Consider the following 24,793-nt stretch of genomic DNA (forward strand, 5'->3'; position numbering starts at 1 on the left):
CAGACAAACGTGTTGAATTGCAGCCTAAGCAAGACAAACTATTAAAACGCAGGTCAGTGAATACTTAATTATTGACATTTAACTAATCTCTGGACAGAAGATGTTCTCAAAAGGTACCATCCAAACGCTCTGCACATATATCCAATCTCCAGATCAGTGAAAAGGAGTGATACCACAATTCTTTAAAAGGAAACTTGGGGGAAATTACTGTCATTTCCCCTTGAACTATTCTTCTTCCAGTTCCCCAGCCCAGCCCCATTCCTTTTAAAACTCAGTTCTCTTGTTGCTACTGCTGGATTTCCAACATCTGTTATTCCCTGGATCCTTTGCTCTTGAATTACCGCTATCTGCTGCTTCCTTGAATTAATCTAACTATATTGCCTGCTTGTCCAACAACTCTCCATTTCCTTGATTTCTTCAAACTATAAACCACTAGAAGCATTTGCACACACAATGTGAGGTCCCTGCACCATATGATTGGCCACAGTGGGAAGAGAGTTGCAGATAGATGGGACTTTGGCCCCAGGGCTCTCTTCTTATGTTAAAGCACTTTTGCAATATGTATTTTTACATTCAGTTGTAACACATTGGCTGTTGCTAGTCTAAACAGAAACCATCTCCTCTTTTTATGGCTACTTCAACACATGAAGAAAGTTGAGGCTAGCCTTCCCAAACCAGGTACCTTCCAGATGTTGTTGGACCATCACTGACCATTAGCCAAGCTTGCACTCATGGAAGTTGTAGTCCAAAACATTTGCAGTGCACCAGTTTGAGGAGAGGGCTGGCCTACGCTGTACTACCCTCCAACTGCTCTGTTCTATGCACAAAGCTCACACCAAATTGTCCCAGGGTGTGAACTCTCTTACCTGATAGTTGCTTGCTCACCTGCATCACCGTCACAAGTGGCAAGCAGGGCCTTTGCCATATATCACATTCTGATGTATTTTTTGTAGCAGAATCTATGGTGAAATGGTACGGGCCCCAATATTTGAATCCACTGAGCAACAGTGCACAAGCTAAAACAAGCCAGAACACAGTCAACTTTCTTCTGTGGCAACCATGAGCCTCAAGAGTCGTGAGGCAATGCGTTTGTAGGCCAACAGCTAAGTTTTGCCATTGTTCCACCAAGAAATAGGGATGGGCCAAGAGAAGAAAAATAGCTGCTCCATCTTCTATCGTTTCTTCCACTGCTAGCACTATTTGGAGACAACGCCACAGCTTCTTCAATTTCCAATTTGTCCAATCCTTTCAGCTTTTAGGTCCTGTGCTAAGTATTGTTGTTGGTTCATGTCCACTCCCTACATTCATCACCACTAAGAAAAACAAACACTGACCTAAGATTATTCACATTACTGTTGTTGTACCCATCAGAATTCCTAACTAAAGCAACCTGCATGCATTAGACGCTGCCTTATGCCAGTTCAAAGCTCTGGACCATACCTACACTGACTAGCAGCAGCACTCCAGGGTTTGGGGCAGGCAGCATGCCCAATCCTACCTAGAGAACCCAAGAACTGAACCTGGGATCTTTTGATCTATCATTGAGCCACAGCCCCTTCCAATCATTATGATAACATGTGGGTCCACATCATAATCATTTTCACAGAAGCTATGTAGGAAGACTGTGTAAGAGATTATGACTCTTAAGTGGAAGCAGGAATAAAACCATGCAATTACATTATTTTCTAGCAAAGGATACTGCTTTGTTATTGATGCCATTCTGTTTTTGAAGGCAAACTGCTTTTTTTGCAATTCGTAAGGAACATAGCAAGCTAGTTGCCTTAAACTGAGTCCAATCCATTTGCCCCTCTAGGTCAGTCCTGCCTACAGTCCAGTTTCTCAAACTTGTGTCTCTAGCAGTTGCTGGACTACAAGTCCCATCATCCCTAGCTAGCAGGAACAGTAGTCAGGGATGGTGGGAGTTGTAGTCCAACAACTACACTGACTGATGGGGGCTTGATAAGGTTTCAGACAGGGAGCATTCCCAGTCCTACCTGGGAATTGACAGGGATTGAACCAGGATCCTTCTGTAGAAAATGCTTAATACAAATGAAGTTTTAATAACAACAACAAACTTTTCAAGAGTTCAGAAAACTCCATCACTGGCACTGAAACTAGTCACAACAGTTAGTTATGCCTCATAGCTCTTTGTACATAATAGTTCTGTTTAATAATAAAATAATGTGGTTTTACTTAAAGCTTGTGCAGATGTATCTAGGATTTAGGCTAAACATTAACAGGAAATGCAAGCGGGGAGAGGGGAGAAAAGAGAGACAAAATAGCAACTCATTCACAACTTCAGATCTTAATTACAGAGAGATCTTTTACGAAGAAGAAATGTCTATGAAAAGGAAATTCCGCCTCCTCCAGCTCCTAGTTTGTTTGTTGTTCTTTGTAAGGACTAGGCATCAGTGGCGAGGTTAATGGATTAAATTTGATATTTAATCTGTTAACCTCACTCCATTGCCCCCCCCCCGAGGTTGCCTTTCAGAATGATTTTGTGACATGTTTCAGGACCAGAACTAGCTTACAGAATTTTTTCCATACATGCCTCTGGACAGCAGAACAAGACAGCTATTTAGCTACTTTAAAAGTCAAGGGTTGAAATATAAATGAATTCAGATTTCTAAGTGCCTACCTTGTACACATGGTAGAAGAGAAATACTCTGGCAAACTGAACTAGCTACTTTACAGATGTGCCACATTTACATGCACCCCACACGTTACACGCAATGCATGCTTCAAGAGATGCACTTTCTAAAAATGGAGCACTGGGATGTCTGACAGGATTGACCAGGGCTAGAATGCTAAGAATTTCTCCTTTGTTGGGAAACTTGATCAACAGGTTTTTCTTTTTCATTGGGATAACTGATTACCACATCTAGGACCAGAAAGGAATTTCCTCCAGGTCAAATTCATTACACCCTGTTAAACAAGCTTGCTTTAATTATCTGGGTTTCTTTTACTAAGATTGTTCCTTGAACGGCAGGCAACTGTCCCGTGGAACACCTAGATCTGTCCTGTACGGTGGTACCTCAGGATGCAAACGGGATCCGTTCCAGAGCCCTGTTCGCATTCAGAAGCAAACGTAACTAGCAATGGCACGTCTGCACATGCGCGTGTCGCTTTTCGCTGCCTCTGCGCATGCACGTGACATCATTTTGAGCGTCTGCGCATGCGCGAACGGCAAAACCCAGAAGTAACGCGCTCCGTTACTTCCGGGTTGCTGCGGAGCGCAACTCGAACACGCTCAACATGAAGCATATTCAACCCGAGGTATGACTGTGCTCTGCTGTACACAATAATATGAACAGAAAGTCAATCATTGGGGAGTGCCCAGTATGGAGAACCTTGCTTTGATTTATCAGATCCAGACATCTTGTATATGCCTATGTAACTCAGGATGCATACTCTGGAACAGTGTTTGAAATTCAATACAGTCCCAGAAATAAAAAAATATTATTTGTTATATTTATTTATTTATTGCTTACTAAAAACACACACAAAGCAACGTACAATTAAAAAATAAAATACCAAATCAAGAGATTTAGAACATTAACTAAAAGCGCTCATCCTACAATGACATGAAAAGGAAACATCTGACTCCACCCAATGAAAAGGCAAACAGCAATTAAGAGCAAAATAGTTATTATCAAACACCCTGTAGTGATGTTAACAGTAGTGTCTATTGCTGCAATAGGTTTGCAGTGATTCCCTGAACGCTTTAGTAAGACAGAAAAGCCACACAAAAATACTTCTTTTAGTTTAAGGACTTCGCTGTGTGAGTGCACCATAATAGAAAGAGAGGCTCAGGCAATCATTCCAAGACTTTTTTAAAGGAAGCAAGTCAGTATCAGCAGAAAAGAAAAGAACTCACTCTGAAACTCACTCACAGATGTTACCTAACATCAAGGAAACTAGCGCTAATACACCCAGGAACCTCACCAAAATGCTGGAGAGGATGCACCTCCACAGGCACATACCTCCACATGTGGTGGGAATGTCCCAAAATCCAACTCTTCTGGACATCAATCATACAAGAAATATGCAAAATAACTAAGCAAGTATTAGAAATCTCCCCAGAACTGGCCCTACTAAACATATTCCAAGATAATAATTCCCCACTTACATAATAGAGAGCTCATAACCCACCTACTCTCAGCAGCCAGAAGCATCATAGCCAGACACTGGAGAGACCTGTCAGCAGTGAGCCTGGACCAATGGTATCAAACAGTATGGGAAACAGCCTTGTTAGAAAAACTAACCAATAAACTGAAAATGACACGGAGACAAATAGAATGCCACTACCGATCCTCATGAGGGGGTGGAGTTGCGGGCTCACGACCCCGCCCACACTCTCGCGGGGCTGAGGTCAGCCTCGCGAGAAATTCAGGGATTTCCCCAGTTTCCCCGCCCATGCTCCTGGGAGGCTGAGGTCAGCCTTGTGGTAATCAGGGATTTCCCAGTCACACCCCTGCGCGCCAGCCAATCGGCTGGCGGCAGAGGCGGGCCTCCCAGAGGCCACTTAAGGTCGGGGCAGCCCTCGGCTCGCCCCTTTTCTCCCTGGCAGCGATCGTGATTTCCCACCCTCCCACCCTTTAGGTTCTGCCATCGACCTTGCTATGGGCTTCGGCTGGTCGCCGCTTGGGGCCAGGTAGGAATTTTTCCCATGTGGTTAATTGGCTGGTTAGGGAGCCACATGGTTTTTCGCCTACCTCGTAGCAATCCGTCACAACTTTCCTGGTTTTAGCGGTAGGCATTGGCCGGGGTATTGTCATGCAAATGAGGTCGGGGGGGAGGAGCGCCATCACCTCCCCCAAGGATTGAAGGGTAGTTCGTTAAAGGACTCCGAGGGGCGACGCCTCGTCCGAAACCTACGGAGGCTAGGGCCTAAAGCGCGCCCCCGAGCGGTAACCCCTCGGGGAGCGCCTAGGGATACGCATCTCGGGTTGCTCCCCCTGTTGGTGTTTAACCCTTCCCGGTTAGACCGGATAGTCGGTTAGGGGCCAATGCCTAAAGCCAATACCTCTCTTACCTGTAATCAATAAAGTTGTGGCCATTTTCGCCCATTAACCTAAAATTCTTGTGTCCTGTGTCTTTATTCATTATACCGTGGGGGGGAGGGAATAGCCACGCAACCGGTATTGTTCCGCTTTATCATATACATAGCCCAACAAGACAACAACAAGAATCCGCCAACAGCATACAAATCAATCTGGCTAACCTGATCCAAAACACACACACACACACACACACACACACACACCACTCTCTCACACACACAAAAAAACAAATCTCACTACAGCTAACCAGAGACAACCAACCACACCCTAGGCCACCCTCAATCTCTCTCACCACCAAGGAACTACAAGTGAATAGTAAATAAAACAACGCATACAAGTGACAATGACACAAAACCCCACACATACACTAAATCAGTGGTGTCCAAACTTTTTTCAAAGAGGGCCAGATTTGATGAAGTGAAGGGCCGCGAGGGCCAACCAAAGGGTCAACCAGAGTTGCTTTTTTTTAGGATTGAAGTTGTTGAGGTTCTTTAAGGATTTTACCCTGGGGGGAAAAACTGCCACAGGGACCGGATTAAACCAACCAGCGGGTTGGATTAGGCCCCCGAAATGGACTTTGGACATGTCTGCACTAAGTAGAAGAATAGAAGCATAACCACCCAACCCAACCCAACCCAACCCCACCCCACTCACCACTCCCCCTTTTTTCTTCCTAACCTAACACTGTATGCAACACTAACGTCTCACAACAAATGAAACTGATCTGTAGAAATACAAAACTCATTCCAAAATGAGATTAAATCTCTTTCATGAGGTTCTTCATTATTAAGAAAAACCCACTGATCCCACCTCCGACCTATGGGACACAATGGACAAACGTAGATTCATCAATGCTTTACTGTGTCACAATGGAAGTGTGAATTCAAAGAGGAAATTGGGTAATGTGAGAAGATCATCAGCATGCCAACGTTTGTTGGAGTTGCTGTGGTTTATTGTTGCAAGAGAAAATAACAATACTTTTTTAAAAAAAGAAAAATCCACTAAAACCTGCAGGCTGAATTCTCCTTCCCCATCCCCCACTTGGAAAAAGAGACCTTCAGCAGGCAGGTAAAGTACCTAAACAGGTTTTCAGTATTTCAATGACTCATCATTTGCTGTAGCTTAGTTTTTCCAGCCTAGTTACTGTTTTACCTGGCACAAGCAGTCATGTAATATCATGTATATAAACAATACAAGGCACAGATATACTTTCCGAAATATGTTTGGGAAGCATTATGCAGGATCAGGCCAAGAGCGCAAGTTCTTTCAAACTACTGTCTCCCTCTTTTTTTTGCCATTAGAAATTGGATGGCCTAATTCTAATCAGAGCATCATCTCTACAGGCTTGAAAAACCTGCTAAATGGCGTTAATACTGTAAAGGGTGTGACCTGTATTGCTGCAGCAGAAAAGGCTGCAGAGATTTACACTTTGAAAGCCACAGCTATTTAGGCACTTGATTCTAGGATAAAATGTACTCAGTTTAATTAAGCCATTTCAGAATCTCAGTGTGACCAATTCAGAACGGCTGATGTTTTGCCAACTTTTACTGAAGAAATTAATACTAGTAGATGAGCAGAGACACTTTGCCAACACAAGCCTCAATTAATGCAGCTAGGCGTAATTCTACTCACCCGTAGTGAGCAGTTCTTGACAGGGCAGTAAATGTTTAGTTTTATTAGCATTTTCCTCCACTGCACAGCATGATGTAAGATATTGTCTTGATATACATGACAATTAACTATTTCATACTACTGTCCCCTGGAAATTTCTATCTTAGCATTCAAAACCAAGAGAACAGTTGAGATAAGGCATACTGACTGCACTTCTTTGGAAACTAGCTTTCGACTCAATATGTGACCTGCACCAAACATCTGTCAGACAGATTGTGTAGAATCAAGCATGCTTTAGGATTGCTTGTTTATTTGTTTGTTTAAACAGCCTGCTTTCCCATTTATAAGGGAAACAAGCTTTCGGCATGTTTTTTAGAGAGATCCCTTCACACTCAAAAACTCAAATTTATCACCACTCCAGAACTGTGAATGACACTCATTCACAAATCAGGATGCTCTGACTTCTGACTCATGAGATTAAAAAAAGAAATCTCATGATTCTAAGCTACAAAGTGACAATTTGAATGCACTCTTTCTTTGCTTCTTAAGTCATTCCAGGCTTTATAACTCAAATGATGCTGCTGTTCCTGGAATAGGAATTAATAGTTTTTGGGAGTATTTTCAATTCTGGACATCATTTCTTAACGTGCACCCTGAATTGTGGTACCATAGACAAGAGCATCTCGCTGAGAGTTTAATCTCATGTGGTATATATGAATGCGGTATATATAAATCATAAGCACTACAAGTCTTTTTGAAGTAAAAATAAAGACCTGTCAGTCTCACAAAGCCCCAAGACACAGGAAGTGTTGGCTAACCATTTGAGAGTTATTTATAAGGCCAGTGTCTGCAGAACTGTGTCTAAAGGTAGAAAGGAGGATGGAATTAATATTATTTTTTATTCCTTCAAGCTCTGTGATCCAAGAGTTATGAGAAAAATCCTGGAAACGAAATCATTTCTTCATTGTTTTAGACTGGGATTAGGCAATACACGGACAGCAGGCCACATTAACCCTTCCAAGGCATTTCTCCATCACATGGTAACTCACCTGCAAGCCAGTAAACCTGGTGAAAAGAAATGGGGGAAACTTGTGTACTTAGCAAGCTGTATATTGCTATTAACCTATGTTTTTGCTTCTGAACCCCCATGCATGTTTGCTCAGAAGCAAATCCTACTGTGTTCAATGGGACTTGTCCCCAGCTCATGTGTTTTGGATTGCAAGTCAAAAACTCTCAAAAAGTTTTAAATAGCAAATTGTTTTAATAAATGACACCTCCCCCCCCCACACAGGGACACAGGTGGCGCTGTGGGTTAAACCACAGAGCCTAGGACTTGCCGATCAGAAGGTCGGCAGTTTGAATCCCTGTGGCGGGGTGAGCTCCCGTTGCTCGGTCCCTGCTCCTGCCAACCTAGCAGTTCGAAAGCACGTCAAAGTGCAAGTAGATAAATAGGTACCGCTCCGGCAGGAAGGTAAACGGCGTTTCCATGCACTGCTCTGGTTCGCCAGAAGCAGCTTAGTCATGCTGGCCACATGACCCGGAAGCTGTCTGCGGACAAACACCGGCTCCCTCGGCCCATAGAACGAGATGAGCGCCGCAACCCCAGAGTCGGTCACGACTGGACCTAATGGTCAAGGGTCCCTTTACCCTTTACTTACCCCCCCCCAAAAGGACTGCTTGGTGTTTTCAAGATTCAAAAAACCATATATATTTAAAATATAAAGGTTAAAAGCAGATTTGTAGGGGGGGGGATTTCTTCACAACAGCAAAATAATACTTCCTCGAACCTGGACTAGCTAACTTGAATTCAATAGTTTTTCATCTTTTGAAGAAGAATACAGGACCCTATGAGTCTACCATAACAAAGTAGTGAAAAAGACAGACTGGACACTTTGCTTTTTACAAGTTAAATGAACACTTTTATGAAGCAGCTCAGAAAGGCTGTGTCATTCAAATAAAAATGCAAAGTAACTTCAGTTTATATGTGTCGATGAGATACATTCAAACCATATCTGGATGTGCCTCAAAATTCGTTTACATGTCACTGGCAGTGAGTGAGGGAAAGAAGGATAGTATTGATCCTAGAAATAGTCCAGTTTTTATTTGGGAAGGAAGATTCTACAAGAGATGTTGAATATTTAGACAGATCACATCTCAGACATTGTTTCTTTTCTGTAGGGTAAATCCCAATGAAGGTACACAAAGACGCCTAAAACTATGATTTATTTATTTTAAAAAACATTACGCCAAAGCAAACTGGCTACACTCTTCACAAGGGTAAACAAAAGCTAATCCAGTGCTAAATCCCTTTGCCTTTAAACAGTACTGTGCATAGTGAGAAAGTGCACCTTTCACTTCTTTTGTGTGAAGGGAAGAGTGCTTTAAATCCCATGTGCCAGGGTCTGATACAACTTAATAAAGAGAAGAGGGAGGAAATGCTGTGGTGTTAGTAAAGGAGGAGTCCCAAGGGGACAGAGGCTTTAGTAAAGCAAGTTTATGATCTTGTATTAGTAGTGGTCAAAGACCTAACCCTTTTGTTTTGGTGACATAGGCATTTTAATTCCTATAAGGAATACGAGGGATGGAATACTCCATGGGTCTCCAACATAATAGGCCTTGAAAGGGGAGAAAAGATGAACACTTTTTTAAAAATAGACGTTACTTATGTGGATCTGCAGCATTTATTTAACCCCCTCAGTCCCCCAGATGGGAGAGAAAAAAATATCCAGAGTAAAGCTTACGGTCTGATCCTATGCATCTTTCTTTACTCCGTAAGCACTACTAGGTCCAACGGGACTTACATCTTAATAAGTAAAGCACAGGAGGATAGACAGCTTTGGGATCAAACCCCAGTGAACACAGTGGAATATAATTTCTAAGTAAATATGCTTAAGGTCTGGTTGCACATCTCCCAAATCCAATCTTTCTGAATAAGCCACATTGGAGACCACAAAGATTGCATATGTGTGTGTGTATTTATAGTACACCCACCCACCCACATACCTGTATGTATGAATGTGTGTGTACACACACACACACACACACACACACAGATGGTTAAATATATATATTTGGAGAGTTCCTCTCCCCATTGAGACGGGTTAGAAAATGCCATCAAGAAGTCTTTGGGGAGGGTGGGGGCAGGTTTCCAAAATCTTTGTGTCAGGAAAGCTCATTTGTCGTGTGCAGCTGTTTAGAGAGGGAGAGAAATGGTTGAAGATAGCCTTGCCCAATACAGTACAGGTGGATATATGGTGGGCCCACTCTTCGGGGAGGGCTGAGGGAATTCAAGCCCTTTGTGGCAGAAAGGCAAAAAACAAAATATAATAATAATACCCCACCCATCAGTCCCAATATCGAAAGCAAAGAGTTGCTAGAGAGGTGTATTCTGAGGAAAAACGATTTTTTAAAAAAAAGGCGGGCGAAGGGGGAAACAGGAGAAAAGAAGGGGCTGCTGTGATTGTCGCCTTTCTCCCCCCCCCCAAAAAAGCGGGGCATAATCCTCTCAAGGAAGGCACCAATGGGGTGCTGAGTCGGGCACGGAGCCCCCTTTGTGCCAGAAGGCGGCAAGAGCGACGGAGGAGAGGGGAGGAGAGCGAGCCTGGGCATGGCTGGCGGCTCCTCCATGCTTCCCTCTTGCAGCCTCCCCACTTCCCCAGAGAAGCCCCACAGCCAGGCGCGCAGGGGGCTAGGGAGGCACACGGAGCCCGGGGGCTATGGGGGCTGGGGCGGGCTCGGTGCGGCGGTCGAGCCGCCTCCTCCTTCCCGCAGGCCAGGCGGAGGGGCTGGTCTGGGCTCTGCCCCCTTTCGGCGCCGCCGCCCGCCCGCCCGCCCGCTCGCTCACCTCCTCGATGGCGGCCACGGTGTTCCGGCACTGCACCATCCGGGTGGTGAAGTTGGAAGCGGTGGGCGACTTGTAATCCTCATTGGTCTCGGACACGAATTCCGACACGGAGATCTGGTCCGGCATGGCGGGGAAAAGGGAGGGAAGGAAGGAAGGCAGGGAAAAAGAGAGAGAGGAGGAGGAGAGCGGCGGGGCTGGCGGGCGGGCAGGAGGCTCCTGCAAGAGGAGGGAACGGGGTGGGGGAAAGCGCTGGAAGGAGGAGAGAGGCAGAGAGGCAAGGCAGAGGCAAAGGCAGGCGAAGCTGGAGCCTCCCCGCCTCACATCGCTCGGCAACCGGCTGCGGCGCGATCTCCTTTGCAAGAAGCGAGGCGTCAGTGGGCGGGTGGGAGGTGATTATTGTGAGAGAGGCAAGCGCGCACAGACACACACCCGCGCGCGCGCCCAGACGCACGCGAGGAAATGCCCTAGTTTTGTTTTTTTTTAATGTGTGTGAGTGTGTTTCCCACCCCCCACCTCCAGGAAGGGGGAGAAGCAGGCATACAAGCCCTCCCCTTCTAATCACGCACAAGGAGGGCGGAGATGGGGGGCGCAGACTAGACACACACTCCTCCCACTGTAACGCGCGCGCGGAGGGAGAATCCAGAGCCGCCGCCGCCGCCGCACACGCCCCTCCTAATGCCGAAGGAGAAACACCTCCCTGACCGCGGAGGAGGAAGGCAGGCGCTCACCTCTCCGTGGTCACGTACAGGGAGGGGGATAATAGTGTGTGTATAAACACACACGCACTCTTTTTCATGTACATGGCAAGAAAAGACTCTCCCACATCTCTTCTTCCCCCCCCCCTCGCCCGCAGAGCTGCTTTTACGCAGCGTTTTCATTCACGCCTTTCCATCTTCGCATCCCCTCATTCTTCCAAAGAGCTCCCGCTGAAATGTTTCTCAGTGGAGTCGCTTCACCTATTCGCTAAACGGTAATCAAGCGAGGAACGTGAACGTGTGGATGTTACCACATCTACTGTGGGTTGTCTGGAGGTTGTAACGTTTGAGTGAAGAAACCCAAGTCTGGATGAAGGTGTGAATGGGCTAAGAAAGAAAGAAAGAAAGAAAGAAAGAAAGAAAGAAAGAAAGAAAGAAAGAAAGAAAAAATAATTGGCTTTGAGGTCATGTGAGGAAACTCGCTTATATTTGGATTGGTTTATTCACACATGCAAGTTCACACAGTCATCAAGTTATGAATCACACATATTTTATGTGGCAAATATTTGTTTCTCGCTGTATGCACCATTTATACTTCAGTGTCCTGGCAACGTGACTCACCTTGAGTTCTCATTAAGGTGTCAATCCTTGGAAGTAGTTTTCAGAAAGTCAAAGATTATTGATCTAAGTATACTCAAAATATATTGGGAGAGCAGTCCCCAGAAGGTACCTCCCCGAGTGTGAGGGGGAAATAAATAGCAGGTGTGTATTCAATAGACTGAAAGCTGCCATACTGAGCTAGACTATTAGTCCATCTAGCCCCATATTGTTTACACTGACAGGCATCAGCTCCCCAGAGTTTCAGAAGAGGGTCTTTTGCAGCCCTGCCTGGAAACACCAGGAATTGAATCTGGGATTTTTTGCATGCAAAGCAGCTTCTCCAAATCTTGGTTCAGTCTGCAGGAGACTCTTAATCGAAAGGTTGTGGGTTCGAACCCCACGTTAGGCAAAATATTCCTTCATTGCAGGGGGTTGGACTAGATGATGCCCTTCTATGAGTCTTCCCTTGAGTCCACTCTACTTTCTTATTTAATGCATATGGACTCAGAGCTTCCAGAACAGCTTAGATAAACAAGATTAAAATACGTAAATATAACAAATTACCGTACATCATGCTAAAGAAAACAAAGTGGGGAAAGAAAAAACGACTTTGCCCGGCACCAAACGGTAAACAATGTTGGTGCCATGTGAGGGCTCCCGTGGGGAGGGAATTCCATAAGTGGGGTGCCACCACCGAAAAGACTCTCCAGCCACCACCTGCCTTATATCAGTTGGCAGGAACACCTGGAGAAGAGCCTCCCAAGATAACCTTGATATATGGTCCAGTTTATAGGGAAAACGTGTGCCCAGTATGGAATCACATAGGCATAGCTAAAGGCTGAGCTGCATTGAGGTACATGTGCACATGCATCTAACATGAGAGCTGCTTCCTTGATGATGCAACCCCACCACAATAGTATTTAAAAATAAATAAATAGAAATTTAAACAAAACATATTATCCAAAAATATCACATCCTTAATTTCCCCCATTTTCCTCCCTCCCCCCACCCTCCCATAAAGGACCCCAACCCCCGCCAACTCCCCTCAGTTCCAATCTTTGGTTTCTCTGTGAATACTGTTCTCTGCATGTTACAAAATTGTATAAATCCTTAAATTGTCTAACTGATTATTGTCAATAAAGAGTTTGTGAGTGTTTATTCAAAACCTGCCAAGGAGTCCAATTCACTTTGTTGCAACATCAAGTACTTTGTAAAGGGTTCCCATTCATCTTAAAGTCACAGTTATCCTTGTCCCGTAGCTTATGTGTCAATTTTGCCAGTTCTGCACAATTCATCAATTTCTCTTGCCATGAGTCTTTAGTTGGGATTTCTTCGTTCTTCCAACCTTGTGCTATTAAAACTCTCACTGCCATTGTCACATACATGAAGATATTTTTCAGCTTTTTTGGCAGATCTTTTCCTACAATCCCTAACAAAAATGCTTCAAGTTTTTTTTACAAATGTTAGATGGAACATTTTCTTCAGTTCATTGTATATAATTTCCCCAAAATTTTTGATTACATTACAATACCACCACATATGATAAAATGTCACCTCCTTTTCCTTACAATTCCAACATATATTTGAACTAGTTTTGTACATTTCCCCTAACTGCACTGGTGTCAAATACCATCCATATATCATCTTCATATAATTCTCCTTCAACAGGGAACAATCTGTAAATTTTAAATCATTTTCCCATAACTTTTCCCAATCTTCCATCATGATGTTGCCCACCACAATAGTATTAACTGGCATCAAATCAGGTAGGGTTTGGGATTTTTTTTTCACCCATTGCTGATCACATAAGTGATTGGAGGAAACCTACAATAATTGTCCAGGCTTGCAGTTTCCTTAGTCATACTCAGAAGCAGCATGAAATCATACCACAAGGAAGCAACTCCCGGTGGCCACAATGAATGGGCCAGTTAATAAGTCTGTCTGCCCCCATAGCCTGGATTCAGCCCTGAAAATCAGTAGTGCACCTGGACGAGAGAATGGACAACATACAGATTCTTGCTCAGAGTGTTAAGTTGTGGGTGAACATATCCAACAACACAGCAATTCTCCAAACAGCTCTTGTTTATTCTCAGGCCAGAACAGAACTGAACTGAAGGGTTCAGTCAGCCTGCTTATATAGAGCTCCAGTACAACGTAATTGTAACAATTTTCTAAAACTATCCAATCACTGAACGTCACTTTCGATCCCTTATTTGCATAACTATCTACAGTATCCCCCTGCTGGCCCAGGGTGAGAACTTCAGTACATAACACAGAGCACAGTCATTGTGAAGGTATGTAAGCCAGAAGTGGCACATACTGCCTCTCACAAACAAAAACTCCAGTGAAGGTAAGGAGGACAGTGTGGTATAGTTGTTAAAAGTATTTGACCAGGAAGGGGAGACCCAGGTTCACGTCCTGACATAGCTACGAAGTTCCCTGGGTAACCTTAGACAAGTCACTCTCTCAGCATCCTGCCTCACAGGGTTGCTGTGAGGATAAAATGTGGTGCGAGTGGAGCCATGCACATTGCCTTGACCTCCTTGGCGGTAACACATTAAAGTTTTAAAGCCATTTTTTACTGGGCATTGGCAAAGGCCTATTTACAACTGGCTTTTCCCTACTTCCCCTGTAAATATCAGTGCAGGCAGCTCACCTGTGTACAGGAAGATTTACTTGAAAACCACAGAGCCTAGGACTTGCCAATCAGAAGGTCGTGGTTCGAATCCCCGTGACAGGGTGAGCTCACGTTGCTCAGTCCCTGCTCCTGCCAACCTAGCAGTTTGAAAGCACGTCAAAGTGCAAGTAGATAAATAAGTATCACTCCGGCGGGAAGGTAAACGGCATTTCCGTGTGCTGCTCTGGTTCGCCAGAAGCGGCTTAATCATGCTGGCCACATGACCCGGAAGCTGTCTGCAGACAAACGCCGGCTCCCTCAGCCAATAAAGTGAGATGAGCGCCGCAACCCCAGAGTCGGCCACGACTGGACCTAATGGTCAGGGATACCTTTACCTTTACCTTTACCACTAACGGAGGTACAGTACAGAAAGGAATGCACTGATTCCTTGCTTCGGTTCAAGGAAACTAATGTACATTTTTAAAGTTGGAGTCTGCCCAACAGAGGTAGTTAACACTTTTTTTATTGCTAGGCCTCAGCCATGGAAAAATGGAAGTCGTAATAAACAAAAGGGTGGCTCTAAATGTGTGCAAGATGTTTTCCCTTCTCCAGTAACTATCCCCGCTGCCTACAATTGTGGGTCTTTGTGAAAAGCTCAACAACTTTCGGGGTGTCCTGGTTTTTACTTTTTGAAATATGTCAACCCTAGTCCAGAGGGTACAGAATTCTACAAACTGCTCTGTCAAAAAGTATAACATATATATATACGTATACAGTATATATATACACACACACAGTGTGTGTGTGTGTGTGTGTGCACACTAAGGCTGAGTACACACAGAACATTTTATATGTTTCAAATGTGTATCAAGTAACCACACTCACCATTGTAAACAGCAGGATCTAGAATAAATCTAAATTGAAAACAGGGTGTTGAGGATGAGCATTAATTAATTCAGCGAATTAGTTATCAGAATTAGTTAAATCCAAGCACTGCCCATGCTCTGTCTGAAGTGGTAGTGACTCTCTTGGTATCAGGTGCGTCTTACCTAAAAATGTCAGCCTAACCTCATGTGGCAACAGATCCACCTGTGACTTGCAGCAAGGGATAAGCTCTGTTCAAAACTGCCATACCCTGAAAAATAATCAAGCGGCAAAAGAGGCTGCGTCCAATGCTAGTCAAAGCACACCCACTGAAATTAATAAACAAGGGTAACTTAGGTTCATTAATCTGAATGGATCTACTCTTAATAAAAGTTAGTTGGATGCAAGTCAAGGTCCCTTTCTTTGGGGGCACGTATAGAGCTTTTCATACCAGAAAGGTGGGCTTTCAAAAGTGTTCACCTCTGGGCCACTAGCTGCCTCCACTCATGCCATGCTGCAGGATCCCAAGCATGGCATGAGTGGAGCAACTTCCCAAGGTGATGACTGGCTCTTTTTGTGTTGAGAGATGCCGACTCATACGCCACGCCCTGCGCATGCATTGAGAAGAAGCGAGAAGACACAGGAGAAGCTTCCAGCGGTCCTCTTTTTAAAATAAAATCAGCCCTGATTTTAGATAATGAGGGCAGGCCAAGTGGGTGCAGCACATTGGGACCCGGCCATGGAGTGTGGTGAAACAGTCTGCTTGAGTGGTAGGAATATGTGAATGCTTGAATGAGTCCCTGAATAGTGCAGCAATTCTTTTTAAAGTGTTGTCTCACAGACTGTCTCGCCAGAGTGGTGCATGCTCTAGTTATCTCTCGCTTGGACTCCTGCAATGCGCTCTATGTGGGGCTACCTTTGAAGGTGACCCGGAAACTACAACTAATCCAGAATGCAGCAGCTAGACTGGTGACAGGGAGCAGCAGCCGAGACCATAAAACACCGGTCTTGAAAGACCTACACTGGCTCCCAGTACGTTTCCGAGCACAATTCAAAGTGTTGGTGCTGACCTTTAAAGCCCTAAACGGCCTCGTTCCAGTATACCTGAAGGAGTGTCTCCACCCCCATCATTCTGCCCGGACACTGAGGTCCAGCACCAAGGGCCTTCTGGCGATTCCCTTGCTGCAAGAAGCCAAGTTACAGGGAACCAGGCAGAGGGCCTTCTCGGTAGTGGCACCCACCCTGTGGAACGCCTTCCCACCAGATGTCAAAGAGAAAAACAACTACCAGACTTTTAGAAGACATCTGAAGGCAGTCCTGTTTAGGGAAGCTTTTAATATTTAATAGGTTATTGTATTTTAATATTCTGTTGGAAGCCGCCCAGAGTGGCTGGGGAAACCCAGCCAGATGGGCGGGGTATAACTAATAAATTGTTATTATTATATTATTATTATTTTGCAGGGGTGGGGCACCTGTGGTCCCTCCAAAACCAAACTTGGGTTTTCCCAAACTTGGGTTTCTAGCTGGGGTTTTTTTGGAGTAAATTCCCATCATCCCTGGATCCTGGTAGCTACAGATGATGGGCGTCTGCCTCATCATACCTGATGTTACCTATGATAGCAAGTATGGGGTGGGCGGGTGTGATTTTAGGAAAACAGCCTCATGGACCAAATATTAACTTCCGGCAGGCCAAGTACTGACCTGCAGGCCAAAATTTCCCCATTCTTGCTCTAGTGGATCATGGGATATTTTCTTTCTTTCTGCGTCCCAGTGCTTGCAGACACGACTACTACTTATCTGTGTTTTATTTCAAGTTAGCAACCTGAACTGTCTCTCCCATTTAGGTATTTATGGGAATATTGTTCTGCACCTAATTAAAGGTTCTTCCTACCTCTATCAAAGCCATTTGATCCAAGGGAATGCAACCAGCAGGTGGTTCTCATAAAATCTCATTAGCCTCATTGATTGCCTTCAGCATTTTTGAGCAAGATAATGTTTTGCTCATGCAAATAGGGCTGGCCTCTTTCACAGCTAATTATTACGTGGCATAATATGCCGACTAGTAAATGTTAAACTCAGAGATTAATATAGCATGCCTGGTATAATTCAGGTCAGGCAGCATTTCCATTAATTATGCTAAATCATATATATTTTTTACAGTAGCAGTTGTGTATATTATTTTGGTTCATCCTTATTTTACAGAGAGATTTCACAGTTTGATCACCACGCTTCCCCTGCTGGTGTACTTGGCTCTAAATTTGCAAATATGTTTTTCTACAAAGGAATCAAGGGATAGGTTCGCTTTTCAAATTACCCTTTGTATTTTGCTAGTTTGCAAATGGCGATTCACCCTGTTGCTTAAGCAGCTCTTGCTTTTCATGCACATTCCCTCGCTGATCATGGAACAGGGGAAGCTACCTTACACCAGATCAGACCATAGGTCAACATCATTCAGTATTGTCTATTCTGCCTGGCATTGCTTTACATAGCGAACCTTCCCAGCTTTACCTGAAGATGCTGAGGACAGATCCTTGGGACCATCTCCATACAAAACAGAAGCTTTACTACTGAACTGTGGCCCTAGCTTGTGCAGTGCTTTCATAGAAACATAGAATCTTCGACTTGGAAGGGAGACAGAAGTCAAGATAGCCGGGGTCTTGACTAACTAAGGCAGTCAACAGACCTTCCGAGCGTCGCTATTCTCCAGCGACAGTCCCGGATTTACAGAAGCCATCCTGGTTTCTGAGCTGATCCCAGAATGTTCCGCTTTTCCTTGGGACATCCCTATTTTTGTCAAGAAGAAGAAGAGGAAGAGTTTGGATTTGATATCCCACTTTATCACTGCCCTAAGGAATCTCAAAGCAGCTAACAATCTCTTTCCCTTCCTCCACAACAAACACTCTGTGAGGTGAGTGAGGCTGAGAGACTTCAGAGAAGTGTGACTAGCCCAAGGTCACCCAGCAGCTGCATGTGGAGGAGCAGGGAAGCAAACCCGGTTCACCAGATTACAAATCCACCGCTCTTAACCACTACACGACGCTGGCTCCTGAGAAGAGAAATGTTGGAGGGTATGGGGTTATGTGACCACCCCCACCAAGGAGATAAGTAAGAATACAACCTTCAGGGGACACTGGAAGACAGCCCTTGATATGGAAGTTTTTTAATGTTTAATGATTTATTATGTTTTTATAAGTAAGGGACACGGGTGGTGCTGTGGGTTAAACCACAGAGCCTAGGACTTGCCGATCAGAAGGTCAGCGGTTCAAATCCCCGCGACGGGGTGAGCTCCCATTGCTCAGTCCCTGCTCCTGCCTTCGAAAGCACATCAAAGTGCAAGTAGATAAATAGGTACCGCTCCGGTGGGAAGGTAAACGGCGTTTCCGTGTGCTGCTCTGGTTCACCAGTGCGGCTTAGTCATGCTGGCCACATGACCCGGAAGCTGTACGCCGGCTCCCTTGGCCAGTAAAGCGAGATGAGTGCCGCAACTCCAGAGTCATTTGCAACTGGACCTCATGGTCAGGGGTCCCTTTACCTATGTTTTTATATATATTGGAAGCCACCCAGAGTGGCTGGGTCAAACCAATCAGATGGGCAGGGTGTAATTTTCAGGAGGGTACAAGTCAAATGTCTCGGGACAAACCTGCTTGCTAGCCATTTCTTCTGTTTGGGCTTTTTGTTTTCGCTCTTATTACAGCTCCAGTTATTATATGTAATGTATTTGCTTGGCTTGGTGTGATGTTCAGTATGCCAAGTTGGATAGAGTTCACAATTCACTGCAAGCTCTTTGGGGATCTATGGAGAATACCCAGGCAACAGGCTTGAGTTGAGAGAGTGGGCAGGAAGGTTGATCAATGCCCCTCCCCTGCAACTCTGGGCTCTTGGTTCATTCAACCTTTGTATCAACCCTGGATATTCCAGATTACGAAAACAATCTCTCTCTGAAGCAGCTTGGAAATGTGCCATAAGCAATTTGAAGAGCGGGGAGGTAGCTGGATTCTAAGGAGACAACTAAACAACAACAAAAAACATCAAATAGGCCACCGGAAAGCAGTAATAAAAACAGGAACTCCTGCAATAGATTGTGGCAGCTCTGGGGCTAATTAGCAGTGATGCTGAAACACTTGGCAAAATGGATTAGACTTAGATGTGGTCCTGCAAATGAGACTTACAGAAGTGATCAAAAAGTCTCTGAACAAAAGTAACCCTGAGCACATATTATTACTGCATACCCCTTTTCTATGACCTAACTGCATGACTATCATAAGACACAACAGCCTGATAGCTCTGGTGAGTAACCCGTGTCTGCTGTCTACTGACACCACAAACAGTTCCTTACGTTATCAGGAGCTGCAAATGTTGATTATTGGATCTTACGTCCAGAACTGTGTGCACACAACATTGCTGTTTGGTGCATATCCCCTCAAATGAGCTTTAGCCTGAGAGGTAAAATGTAAGCCACATTCGCTTTGCAGTGAAGCTGAGGTGTGTACATTGGAAACAGCTATTGCACACACGTAGGTGACAGTTTAAAGCAGGCATAGGCAAATTCCGGCCCTCCAGATGTTTTGGGACTACAATTCCCATCATCCCTAGCTTACAGGACTAGTGGTCAGGGATGATGGGAGGTGTAGTCCCAAAACATCTGGAGGGCTGGAGTTTGCCTATGCCTGGTTTAAAGAATAGGATTTCAGGGTTGGGGGGCTTGAAGGAGCAGGGAAACCAAACGGGCAATGTGCATCTGATGAAGACCTCTGGTGTGTACAGTGATGTGCAAATGTGACTTGAAAGGACCTCACTGTGCTTTAAGCCACTAGTGCAGTGCTTCTCAAGCTTTTTTCTCTGGGATGATTTTGTTTTTAATTGATAAGAAATACATTGGGGGGTGGGACGGGACAACAACTCCCAGCAGTGCTTGACTTATAACAGCTACTTGACAATGCGATCAGGGGACATCCAGAAACTATAAAGCAATGCAGCTGCATACAAAACATGAATTATCCCCCAAATACAATATAGCTAGCCCTTGAATTGTCACACCATAACTTGCCATCCTCTCTCACCCTTTGAGGACCACTGCTATATTGTGTACGTGGACCATGTTCGCATGTTACTAAGGAACTGAGCTGAGCCAGTTGCCAAACTTGTGGATTCCTGGAGACAAATGAGCAAATGCCATTTCCGAGCCAAAATTACATTTCTCGCTGCTGTGCGAGAGGAACGGAGGGCATACGCTGCTGCTTCGGGGGTGCAAGGAAGGAAGTCCCCATTTTCATCCTTTACCCCTTGCAGGAAGGAACTGAGTGGCTGGCATCGTTCTCTGGCTAGCTGCGCGAAATTCCACAGCGCCATTATTTCCCCTGTCTGCTTCTTTAACAGTGGTAGTAGCAATTAATAATGCAAGTGGATGTCTGTATGTAGGCCAGTGGTGGAGAATATGCCTTGCATTCAGAAGGTTCAATCGCTGGCATCTGCAGGCAAGGCTGGAAAAGATCCCTGTCTGGAGAGACGCAACTAGTCAGCATGGGCAATGCTGAGCTAGGTGAACCAGACTGTTGCTGTTTTGGTGGGTGGGATTCAATCACGTAGCAACAAATTCAGGTTGTTCAGCTCAGTGGCGTAGCGTGGGTTGTCAGCACCCGGGGCAAGGCAAGTAATTTGCACCCCCTAACCCGTGGATTTGCGCCCCCTAACCCTAACCCCCAGATGTTGCGCCCGGTGCGGCCGGGCCCCCCCACACCCCCCACGCTATGCCACTGGTTCAGCTAAAACTGGTTGGATGTACTTGCACAAAAAAATGCCCCCTATGAGACTACATCAATAAGAAAAAAGTGAAGGGGAATTGCTGGAACATGTGATGTTATCTATGTTGGACTCCCATCAGCCCTAGCCAGTAATGACCAATGATTTGAGATGATAGGAGTTGTAGTTTAGGGAAGTTTTTAATGTTTGATGTTTTATCGTATTTTTAATATTCTGTCGGAAGCCGCCCAGAGTGGCTGGGGAAACCCAGCCAGATGGGCGGGGTATAAATAAATTATTATTATTATTATTATTATTATTATTATTATTATTATTAGTCTAGCAACATATGGAAAGTCATAGGTTTTCCCTACCCCTCATCTAATGCTTCATTCTACCATGCCTCTGCATCAGGTTCCTATATACAGTTGCTCTCATTGAGGAGAAAAGGAGGTTTGTTGAAGATTAACCGTGTGTGTGTGTGTGTGTGTGCGTATTTTAGTCGTTTAGTCATTCAATCGTGTCTGACTGTTCGTGATCCCATGAACCAGAGCACCCCAGGCACCCCTGTCTTCCACTGCCTCCTACAGTTTGGTCAAACTCATGTTAGTAGCTTCGAGAACACTGTCCAATCATCTCGTCCTCTGTCATCCCCTTCTCCTTGTGCCCTCCATCTTTCCCAACATCAGGAAAATTCCCATTTTCCAGGGAGTCTTCTCTTCTCATAAGGTGGCCAAAGTATTGGAGCCTCAGCTTCAGGATCTGTCTTTCCAGTGAGCACTCAGGGCTGATTTCCTTCAGAATGGATTTAAGTTTGATCTTCTTGCAGTCCATGGGACTCTCAAGAGTCTCCTCCAGCATCATAATTCAAAAGCATCAGTTCTTAGGCGGTCAGCCTTCTTTATGGTCCAGCTCTCACTTCCATACATCACTACTCTCTCTCTCTCTCTCTCTCTCTATATATATATATATATATATATAGTTACCGATAAATTGTAAAACCAAAGTGGAGATTCTACAACATGCTTTGCATGCCCAAGGTGGTTTACGCATTTTATATATAAAACCTTTAGAACGCCCATCCGAATTCCAGGGAGTTAATAGGTTAAATGTTTTGAAAGGGAGCAAGTTAGAGCAAGACGGTGACTAGCTCAAGCACATCCCAAAGGAAAACCTTTACCTTATACTTTCTCTGGATATTTTCTTTCTTTGTGTTTTTAATATTATGCAACAGCAGATGTATTAGAGCTTACATGACTGGGCTTGAAGCAAGGATAAGCTATACCTGCAACTATATCTTTTGAATCTGGAGCTCAAATTCTTTGAGGATTAAGGGATGGTGTGTGTGTGGCGGGGAATAATAACGAGACACAGTTATAAATGTTATTAAAATTTATTACATACTAACCCCTATTTGGTTGTAACCAGCCTTATGCACAGAGTAGACTCACTGAAATCACAAACCCTCCAAGTGTCCCTATTTTCCAGGGACATCCCTGATTTAGAGAAGCCATCCCCATTTCTTATTCAATCCCAGAATGTCCCACTTTTCCTTAGGCTGTCTCTATTTTCGTTGGATAAATGTTGGAGGGTATGGAGTTATCCAACCCCCAAGCCATCTGAAGTATAGGGAAGCTTTTTTAATGTTTAAGGTATTATTATGTTTTATATATGTTGGAAGCTGCCCAGAATGGCTGGGGCAACCCAGCAAGATGTGTGGGCAATAAATAGTAAAATGATCATTATGGAATGAGACGTCCCTATTTTCATTGGAGAAATGTTGGAGGGTATGAAATCAATGGGACTTTAAGTTAGACATTGCATCTCTAAGCATGATTAAGTCTGGATACAACTCCATGGTATGGATGTGCATCCAGCTGTGCACCTAGATCAGGTTTCCTCAAACTCGGCCCTCCAGATGTTTTGAGACTACAGTTCCCATCACCCCTGACCACTGGTCCTGCTAGGTAGGGATCATGGGAGTTGTAGGCCAAAAACATCTGGAGGACTGAGTTTGAGGAAGCCTGTTCTGGATGCATGGCCCAGTCCATATTGTTGCAAAAGCTCGGTGCCTGTCCCTGTCTCCGCCAAGCAGTGGCAAGAGCGCATGGGGCCAAAGGCCCACACACAGGGTCTGTGTCTCTTTGGAAAACAGAAGACACGGTGGGGACTGTCGTGCATTAAGAAATAGGGTTTATTCACCCATTTATACCTTCCGTCTGCCTGGAGGGGGTCAACAACTTTCCAAAATATATAGCAGATCTACTCATTTGCACCATGACTACATCATGACACAAATCTACACTGGCCCTGGATCTAGAATTTCCTTCCCATTGAGGAGGGGGAAATAAATGTAAAAATAGCTCCGCTTTGCATCAATGATCACCCCATCCATTTTGCCACAAAGAAGTATGGGATATGGTGCAAGCCAGCACCCCATCACAGCACCACCAAAATAGCTGCTGGAGTGACCAGTTGGTAACCCCTCTGACTGTGAATGTTGGTAACCAACCTGACTGTGTTGGTTATGCAGCCTGGAACTGTAGAACATATGGAGAACCTGGCTAGCTATGGAAAGACTGTGTGCCGGATATGAGTGCAACAGCTGGAGTCCAGTAACATCAAGAGGGCCACAGGTTCCTCACCATTGCTTTAGTACAGACCTATTATGGAATGCAGTCCAAGTTTCTCAAGCTATACACAGCTAGTGGGTTGTGTTTCAGAGCCTTGGCCATCAACCCCAGCCAGCCTGGCCAATGGTTAAGGATAAAGAGAGTTCTGTTCCAGCAACATCTGGAGGGTGCTGGGTTCATTATTCCTTGTGTAGAGGGAAGCTGACAATGCTTCTGGAAATAAGATGTAATGAAAGAGACAAATGTGTGCAAAGTTTCTGGTTAAAAACAGGCAGGGTAAATAATCTCCACGTCCAAGCCAAGACAGCAATTTCCAGAAAGGCATCCAGTTCCCCAAGGGATTCTGGTTTATTTATCATTCAGCTCCATCTCTTGAATTAAGTCAGTTTATGCTCCGTGACATTTTGCAGTGGAAAATGAACAATATGAACATCCCCAATCTTTCTTGGCTCTGGGGACGAAGCTAGTTGCAGCTGCAGGAACTTTCGCAGATTTGTCTTGAGAACTAGCCCTGGCTCTCCAAGTCAAAAGAGGCCATGCATTTTACAGAGGAAAACACCAGCTAAATGGCAGGAGGTCAACAGAGCATTACATGGGCATTGGAAGGGGAGGAAGAGGGAGTTAAGGGGGAAGGAGTTAAATTTAAAAGGGGGTTTCCAAAATAAATGACCCCAAGCGTGTGGCATGTGGCAGGGGAAGGGTGCAGCGTTTTGATGTACATGAGAAGCTGGAGTTTCCAATCAATTGACATCATCAGTGGACATGATCCAGCCAATGTTTAAATCCTATTGGCTTCAGAGAGAGAGAGAGAGAGAGAGAGAGAGAGAGAGAGAGAGAGAGAGAGAGCGCTAAGCGCAAGTTGTACTTGCCAATTTGCAAGGGAGGGATATCTCATGCTACATATCATTAGAGTTAAGAGTGTTAAGTAAGCTCTTAGGTCTAACTCTTTCATGAACTGGCAAGGCATCTATGATCAGACCTCAAGGCCAGCTGCAACTGCAGAGACCCCTCTTTGGATCATGGCCACAGTGCTGGCAGAGGGGGCTCTTTGCCCTGGTTCCAATCCTGCCCCTACTACACAAACCAAATAATACCTTTTGGGAGAAAATGGCATATTCTTTTGGGAG

The 24,793-nt window shown here is 44.8% G+C and overlaps 1 protein-coding gene across 4 annotated transcripts in view; it reads right to left on the minus strand.

The window, feature by feature from the left end:
• ASAP2 (ArfGAP with SH3 domain, ankyrin repeat and PH domain 2) overlaps positions 1-10,891 on the minus strand; it is a 93,776-nt gene extending 82,885 nt beyond the window's left edge. For 2 of the 4 annotated variants that reach the window (XM_081906083.1, XM_081906082.1), the window contains exon 1: positions 10,519-10,891. In XM_081906083.1, coding sequence (XP_081762209.1) covers positions 10,519-10,644 — 126 coding nt within the window. In that variant the 5' untranslated portion in view covers positions 10,645-10,891. The remainder of the gene's footprint in view (positions 1-10,518) is intronic. The other 2 variants (XM_081906079.1, XM_081906080.1) reach the window with 2 other exon arrangements.
• Positions 10,892-24,793: the final 13,902 nt, after the last annotated feature.

Source organism: Podarcis melisellensis (genome assembly GCF_964234715.1).
Source record: "Podarcis melisellensis genome assembly, chromosome: 3".
NCBI lineage: Eukaryota > Metazoa > Chordata > Lepidosauria > Squamata > Lacertidae > Podarcis > Podarcis melisellensis.